At 46.8% G+C, this 8596-nt stretch overlaps 1 protein-coding gene across 1 annotated transcript; it reads left to right on the plus strand.

Moving 5' to 3' along the window:
* The first annotated feature begins 1821 nt into the window (after positions 1–1821).
* On the plus strand, positions 1822–5365 carry LOC125534072. The gene is made up of 10 exons (XM_048697370.1): positions 1822–2114; positions 2212–2520; positions 2651–2794; positions 3737–3817; positions 3921–3952; positions 4042–4083; positions 4257–4322; positions 4410–4481; positions 4698–4858; positions 5051–5365. Exons 1-10 carry the CDS (start codon positions 1885–1887, stop codon positions 5120–5122), a joined length of 1209 nt encoding a protein of 402 aa, XP_048553327.1. The 5' UTR covers positions 1822–1884; the 3' UTR covers positions 5123–5365.
* The last annotated feature ends 3231 nt before the right edge of the window (positions 5366–8596 follow it).

The following is an 8596-nucleotide window of genomic DNA, read 5'->3' on the forward strand; positions in this document are numbered from 1 at the left end:
AGACGACCGAGAGAGGTTTTGTGCGGGCTGCGGGGTCGCTCGCCCGGACGTGTGGGCGATCGCGCCACACACCGGACGTGCGGGCTGTCGTTGGATGCGCTCGGACGTCCTCGTGTGGACGGGACTGTGTCGATGCCACACGGGGCGTGCGGCACATCCCCCTACATGCCACACGTGTGGCGGATATCGGCGTCCTTTTTTCACAGGAGAACAAAGATATATACATGAATCAATAATCAAAGGGTCATTAATTCTACTTCGAGGACTTGGACCAATGATGCATGTACATGTTTCATATTATTTTTGTCCAAAAATGTTCAGGAAAGTCAACAATGCATATAATACCAACACCTCATTCTTTGATAAAAAACTATGTAACAAACTCCTATATGTGTTGATAAAATACAATAAATCAGTTTAATTGAAAATGTATTCTATCAATTTCTGCACATCCATCTCTCCTATTAGTACCATATCTACCTAAACAAGTCCGGTACAAAACATGCTAGAGCAACAAGAAGTCGAAAATGCGCAACAAGTATCTCTCCAACAAATAAAATCATACGATACAAAATAGAAATGGTTGCAGTCAATAAAGCAATGGTGAGGGATCAGAGCAAAAGAACATAAAGGGAAAATAAAACAGTTCATTTGGGAGATTACATTAATCGTACCAAAAGACAATACTGAAGGTAAGCCGAACGATGTCTTGGTTGCTATTATTGTAGATTAACTTAGATATTGAAAATTATGCTGGAAAAGCATGGTTCCGAGATACTTAAGCCTTGAGATCAGTCCTGTCTACCCAAATAATGATAGGACCATATAATGTCTGATGTAGCTCCCTATTCATCAGAAGAGGATCCTTAAATTTATTTGCTGATGCTTCTTATTTAGTATGGCGAGGCTATGTAGCGCGTCACGGAGGCATTCATGTAGTTGTTGGCCAGACGCGACATCCGGACGTGGGCCGGCCGATGCAGGGCGTTGCTCCTACCTCAACATCGCGCCCTTGGACTTCGCCCTCTCTACGGTCTCTCTGGCGGAAGATGGCGATGAACGGAGGCAAGGGCGGGTGCGAGGCGTCTGGAGCGGCGGTGACAGGAGGTGGCCGGGGTTGGTGTGTGGAACTCTACAGATGGGGTCCGGGAGGGAGGTGCGACGAGAGGGAGACGGACTTGGGATCTGGAAGGGAATCGAGTCAGAACTGAGCCACCGTGGGAGGGTGGGCGGCATATCAACGGTGACCTGGAGGTCCGCAATAGAGGTGGCAGCTCATGCGCGTGGTGCCATGGAGCCGCGACGTCGGGGGGGGGGGGGGGGGTGATGTGTCGTGTTGGGTAGGTCACGTTGTGGGCGATAGTGCGATTGTGACGAAACATAGAGAAAATTTTCTTCAGGAGCATGTGCACGGGTATGAGGAGAGCGGCGGTTGCTCGGGCTGGGCTTTTTCTCACGGGCTGGCTTCGTGTGCATGCGTCGAGTTCGAGCGAAGCGAGAAATAGGACGGACGGACGAACAAACAAACGATACTTGCCATCATCGCCACAGACTCCTCCTCTAGGAGTAGAGATATTTATTTCCATGTCCTAGTGTTTTTTTTTGAGAAATATTTCCAAGTCCTAGCTGGTCGGCGTCCTTTTTTTTTGAGAAATAAGTCCTAGGTATTTTAGGCTTTTTTGGGGTTTTATAGACTGGGCCATCAGGCCGAAATCTGGAACCCAAGCCGACCTGACACACACACCTTCGGGCTTCCCAGGCCTAATTTGACTTCTACTGGTAGCCCAATCGATCCAACAATTCCCCCATCCCGCCGCCGCCGCTGTGTATTCCTCTCCCCGCTCTCTCCCCCAAATTGTGCCCTATCCATCCCAATCACCAGCGATGATGAATGCCTCCTACGTGTTCTCCGGCGAGGTTAAGGCCGAGGCCGTCGACAAGAGCTCCGGCACGGCGGACCTATTAAATGTCTCCGTCATGGCCTCCGACGAGGGGAAGGGCGTGACCGCCGGCAAGATCTTCAGCCTGCCGGAGTATCCGCGCGTGGCGCGCCTTCGTCACCGGCGCCTCATGAGCTACCTCTGGTGCCAAGGCTTCGACGACTCCTACAAAGAGTACACGCATCATCTCCATATACGCTTCTCTTCATCAAAAGGGTAAACCAATAATGTCTCTCCTAACGCACCGCTGGATCTATGCGATGCCCTGCAGGCTCATGAACAAGACGCGCGCGTACATGGACCTGCAGCACCTGTGCGACCTCATCCAGGTCGGCCGGTGGGCCGACGCCGTCGGGTACGCAGACAAGTTCCTGCCGCCGTCCACCACCTGTCACAAGAGCTTTTACGCCTTTGTCTTCCGTCACTTCCTTAAGAGTCTCCACGGGTTCGCCAACGCCGCCGCCGGCAAAGGGGAGAAGTTGCTGCCCAAGGACTACCTCCAACTGAACCACGAAAGAGCCGTCAGCCACGCCGAACTGAGGCTCCGCTCCATCTGCATGTCCGTAATCGACCGTTTCAGGTATCTCTCCCGATGATCCACCAATTTCAGAATCCGCGGAGCGTGCATTCTAGTATTTCAGAATTAGGATAGATTCGTGCAGAGTCATAATCTCACACACGTGTGCGTATATATGTACCAACGCATGCAGGGCCAACATGAACTGGCGGAGAATGCAGATAAAGGCATCGTCTCTTGTCGGCTCGCTGGCTCATCGCGTTCCAGAGCTGCGAGGCTGCCTCTCGCTGCCGACCACCGGCTTCAACCCACCCCATGTACTTCCCATTGCTTCCGGGTACGTAACCCCATGCATCATCCAAACTTTATCCTGCTCCTCCATGACCTACCACTACTTTGTACTAGTACTTACTAGAAATAATAGGAAAGTCTCGGTCGGGCTTATCTCCAAAGGTTCAAGTGGATTTGGGATCTATTATGCCCAGCGGAGCCTTGAATTGTAACATCGCCACTGTCGCTGGGCGCAAAGGGACAAGCGTCCTACGCTTCCGTCTTCGTTCGATGATTCGTCATGACTGAGATATGGTATGGTGGATTTTGGCCACCATCCAAACATACCCATAGTCTTTTGGCATCCACAGAAACTTGATCCATTCATGGAACTAGCTACTAGTAGTCTAATATGTTAACATTTCAGTGATCTGAATAATCTTGGTCATTGATATGTATCTTTTTCCTCGGAAGAAATCAAGCAATGGTCTTGTAGTGATGGTGATTTCCTTTTTCTCTGTTCTGTTTGCTCATGAAACTCTTCTTGCTTCTACCTGTGCATTGATATAAAAGCAGAACGGCGTAAAATACAATAGCTGGCAACAAATTGAACTCTTGTGCTTGTGCCATTCGTGGGTTGGACATTGTTCGCTTCTTGATTCATCAATTAGATCCACACCAACTGTGACAAGTACAAACCAATTTGTTAATCACTTGTTCAGTTATCGTTGTTTTTATTTTGTTCTTGTGTGGTTCTGAGTGGGCGATTGAGAAAGAATGAGATAAGGTAGAAGGTTGTGTGTTTTGCAAAATATGATGAAGTGGAAGTAGTTGAGTTTTTTTTAATGCAATAGAACCAGAAAATGAAGGGGTATGTTAAGACTTAGATGTCCATTTACTTGTGAAGTTGCTTGTCTAAGCTACTCGATCCAGTCCAGTGTATCACATGATTCCCGGTTTCAGTAGTCATAATTCTCAGTTTCCTTACTGTATTTGATCTCTCTGCTAGTTTGAGGAGTCATAGGCGTTATGTGAAGCAGAAAAATACAGGATCAGAAAAACAAAAAGCTGTCATCAGGGCCTTGAAGAGGTAATTGTACATCTTCACCAGCCTGAACTAGACCTTTCCTCAATCCCACTCTTACTGGTTCTTGCTCACTTCTGAACATATCCACATTGCTTGCTTTTTACAGGCAGTGTCGACGTCATATGAGTTCAAATATTGGTATGATAACCCCTGTACTTGCAAAGATCGTACATATGATTAAGCACATCTGTGATAGTTATTAACCATGTGTTCCAATCAATGGGCAGAGTCGGTTGACGAAGCAAAGGAATTGCTGGCGGATCTCCTTGGTAAACACCAGCGTCTCTTCATGGTCTTTTGTTCACTATTAGGACCTTGTAGCTCAAAAGCTCCCAGAATAGAAGAGGCCTGATCTACTTATATTGTTCCGCTGTTTGAAGAAATCAGATGTGATTTTGTTGTATATATATGGGAACTGATGAAATTTTGGGATGACCTTCAGATGCAACTGTACGATCTGGCTTTCGAACGGTATCCTCTGTTCCAAGCCATCCACTTGAAAATGAAGGTAAAACCTTGCTTGTGTTTTGTTCACCCGTTACAAACTTCATGGTCAAAGTTGTGGTTTATATTTTACCTTTTAAACTCGTCACAGGCGCTCAATTCCTCCAGCCCATCCCAGGTACCTTCACAGAAGCTAAAACTTCTGGGCCATCGACAAATGCAGGTAAATTAGTTGAACCTCTGCTTGGTTGATCTCTTGTAGTGTTAGTTCTTACTAACACTACCGGGAGCGACCATTCTTACACTAATAAAAAAACATTGATCGTATCATGGACTAGTCAAAATAAACGTTCACCTTTGGTCCTGAAACATTCGCTGTTAAGAGAACATTGGTATATTATGCTGTCATAATACTTAAACAATCTTCATTCTGTTGCAGGCACGAGTAAGCATGAGGGCGAAGCAGGTTGTCACACCATCACTGCTCGTCAGGAGGATTCAGATGGGAGAAAGAATTCAAGGGATGAACTTGCAACGGCTGAGCAAGACCGTGATTCGAAACGACAACGGTCAAATGGGGCACCTCGTGAAGCAACTCTGGTAAGAACAAGACAAAGAGTTCAGAGTACAGTGGGCTTAGTAGGTTTCCTTTTACGAATATATAGATTTAACTGGCAAAATCTATCCCGAAGCCTGAAGGCGTCTGGTGCTGTACGAATCGCCCTGAAGCCTGAAGTTACTGTCTCGGATGATGTTCATTAACACGCGCGGTGCTTGTCTTTGCGCGTGCAGGTCATGCCAGGGTATTGTGCTGTGGAGAATTTGAGCGCCAAGCCGAGTGGCGGAGAGACGGCCGCTCCATGAAATACCCATTCTGCTGGAGCGTTTGGCTGACCCGTTTTACCTCCTGCTTGAGGCCTGCGAGTCTCCTGGAACTTGTGACAATGTTTATGATGCAACTCTGTTACCAACTACTAGTGCTTGTGTTGGGACTAGTGTCGATCACTTATATGCCACTAAAGTATGTAAGCTGCTGAGTAATGGGTGATGCTATGTACTGTAATGATGAACTCGGGATTTATTGCTGCTGGAATGGGAAGATCTGTGTTGCGTCCCAGGCTCCTCTGCATGCATTCATGTCGTTGATTCAGCCGCCGTTCCACCGCCCCACCATGGAAGAAGCTTGTAGTACTTGCATGTGCATATCCGAACTCTCATACGCAGCAGTCGGAGTTGTTTAAATTCAGCTCGCCTGGGTAGAGAGAGACATACTACTTGTTCTCTTCTCCTGGAGGCTCGCTTGATCGAGAGCGCGTCAGTTTGCAGAAAAATGACTTCAGATTCCCTCCACTACTCAAGAACAGAAAAAAAATGTACTCAAACAAATGTGAAACAATCTCCAAAAATCAAATGCACAATACAAAGAGCTAACAACGTTGGCTTGTTCAGAGTTTCACTCAAGAGTCAAGACAGATTGAAGCACGCCCAGTTTGTGTGCCCTTTCCTGCACCGACTTGTAATGATGGTTGGAATGGTCTCGTCTAAACTTGTGCATGCACCATTCCCACGTAGCATGCAATTGCTCTTTTCTCATAGTGCAATTGTTCAGGCAATGTATAAAAGAGAGAAAATTTTGTTGGATAATATATTGGTGGTCGACTGCTCGTACGCATCCCACCGAGGCGGCCTCCCCTGCTCCTCCATCTCTACTCGAAGTCATGGCCACGATGGCAAGATGCAACGTCGGCTCCCACAAAATGATTTCTCATCTAATTATTTTGCCTTATAAGAAGAAAAAATATAATTATTTCTTTTAGTTACTCTTTATTTGTTTATTTTTATTTTCCATATTTTTTTGTCTTATGTGTTTTGTAGACAGCACACACATTTTTAACAACAGTTTTGCTAAAGCACATCTAGATGTGCCATAAGTATTGCACATCTAAGTGCTATGTCATTGATCTTACGTTGAGATTTGTGTGGATAATTCCTTTTTTCTTTTTTTCTTTTCCTCTTTGTGCTTGATTCACTCACTTAGATGTGCAAGATGTGCCCTAGACACACCCTTTTAACAAATACATGAACATTTCTTAAAATGTGCAAGCAGTTTTTAAAACTCTGCGTACACTTTTTAAAATATGTGACCAGTTTTTAACATTGCATGAACATTTTAAAAATAGGCGAAAACATCTCAAATTACATGTACATATTTTCTAAAAAAATGATTAAACACATTTTTTACATTGCGCACGGACATTTTTTTCAAATGCGTGACCACTTCTTAAAAATAAGTAATACTTGTAATTATGTGTTTTTTAAATGCGTGGACACCTTCAAGCATGGGAGTCCATTGACGAGCAGAGCAGATAGCAGAAACTCACAACTGTTAGAAGTTTTTTTCTTGTGATTTTTTTTATCTATTCATCTTCAATCATGTCAGTACAAAGAATACCTGAAATAATAAAATTTACATCTACATATGTAGATTACCTAGCGACGACTACAAACACTGAAGCGAACCAAAGGCGCGCCACCGTCATCGCCCATCTCTTGCCGGAGCCGAATAAAACATGTTGTACTAGACAGTCGGAAAGTCGTCGTAAATGATAAGTGTGCCGCACAATCAAGTCCAAATACTCTCGAAGAAGACGCTCCGTTGTAGTTAGGGTAAATTCTTCCCTCAAAACTTCACTAACGAGCCTATGGATTCGCTTCCCCTCTGCCTGCCGCTCCGGCGGCCGATGGCGGGAGGAAATCCCGGTGCCTCTGCTTCGGTTAGTAGTTTAGATTATGGTTTATAGTCCTAGTAGGTGTGACACTCGGGTGGATGGCGATGCTTCTTCTTCTTGTTTGTCTTTTAGGCTTTGATCCTGCTCAAATTCGTCTCTCTGGATATAGTCGACGGAGCTCCGACGTAGATTCTTGTCTTCTTGTTAGTACGATGAGCTTAGAATTTCGCATCATGTGACAAGATTTGATGTTAAGTGTTTCATATAAAGGTTTAACGATAACAATTGCGCCTTGAAGGATGTTAGTCCTTAGGTCAAGTGCACGAAGACTTCCTGGTTTCCTCGTGACGCACCCCCGCTTCGTCGACGCCACGTCGACCTGAACGCCCTGCCCGGTTCCTACTTCGAGTTGTGCCATAACAGAGACGTCGGCCACGGCGAGCTGAGGGTCTGCTCCATCACCTTCCTCCTGCTCGGCTTTCCCCATATATCAGGTACACGATCAACCCACCGGTGCATGTCGACGTAGGCATCCTCAAATAGCATTCATTCGTAACATCTATAACTGCACGCGCGCGAGCACGCAGGGCGGACATGAACTGGGAGCAAAGCATCGCTTGTTGTCTGGAGGTTGACCACCGCTACCCCGGAGCTGCAAGGCCGCATCTCACTGCCGACCGCCGCGTCGCACCAGCTACTTCCCGTCGCTCCTCCCGGGTAATGTATCCCCAAATCTCGTTACTCCCGCCATCGGTTTGGCCCCGGCCACCGCCGCCCAGGGCACGGCACGACAACAGAGCGCCGACCATACCACCACCCTAGAGCGTTGAAGGCCCACCCCCGTGCCGCCCTTGCGGCCATGACAGCGAGCCGGTCAATGCCCGGGCCACAAGCTCCCCCCATGAGCCCGCAGCTCCCGCCACCAAGGCCGTCGCCCTGTATCCAGACACTCCGGGGACCATCAAAGGTACTACGGGCTTTGAGCCGACCGGCAAAACCCAAGCACCATCGGAGCCGCCGGTGGTTGTCCCACCCTGAACACCGATTTGCAGCCATGAGGCATTAGGCCTGTAAGAGGAGATAGGAGAGGGGGAGCAGAGCTCGTCAGGACCGGCGCACCCCTACGCTAGTGACAGGTAGTCGGTTTACCCGTCCCTCCATCGGCCTCCCCTGCGTCACCCATGACGCCCTACCACGACCTCCGTCCAGATCCAGGTGAGGAAGAGGCCACCCCAGGGCCGGTCCTGAGATTTTCGGGGCCCGGGGCGAGACCAAAATCCAGGGCCCTTAATGTTGACATTATAACAATAAAAATTAATATGCATACGTATGAAATATTACCAATAACATTTAAATGCATCCAAAATCAGTATATATATCAAATACTTTATGCATATTATCTACAAATATCCTAATCCATCATGTGCTCAGGATCTCTGATTCTTGCTAATGGTAGACTTAAGGATCTTATAGTAGAAGCAAAAAAACTTTGTCAACATTTTTGGAATAAACTCCTATTAATGCTAGACTTGAAGATCTTACAGCAGAAGCAAAAAGCTTTGTCGACATCTTTTGAATAAACTACTCATTTTTATCATGTTCCTCCCCA

Source organism: Triticum urartu, chromosome 2, assembly GCF_003073215.2.
Source record: "Triticum urartu cultivar G1812 chromosome 2, Tu2.1, whole genome shotgun sequence".
In the NCBI taxonomy this organism is placed as follows: Eukaryota; Viridiplantae; Streptophyta; class Magnoliopsida; order Poales; family Poaceae; genus Triticum; species Triticum urartu.

Excerpts from the sequence above, each read along its gene's own strand:
- LOC125534072 (XM_048697370.1), top strand. The coding sequence starts at position 1,885 with ATGATGAATGCCTCCTACGTGTTCTCCGGCGAGGTTAAGGCCGAGGCC. Across the intron at positions 2,115-2,211 it reads TTCGACGACTCCTACAAAGA|GCTCATGAACAAGACGCGCG; the intron begins GTACACGCATCA and ends GATGCCCTGCAG. Across the intron at positions 4,323-4,409 it reads CCATCCACTTGAAAATGAAG|GCGCTCAATTCCTCCAGCCC; the intron begins GTAAAACCTTGC and ends AACTCGTCACAG.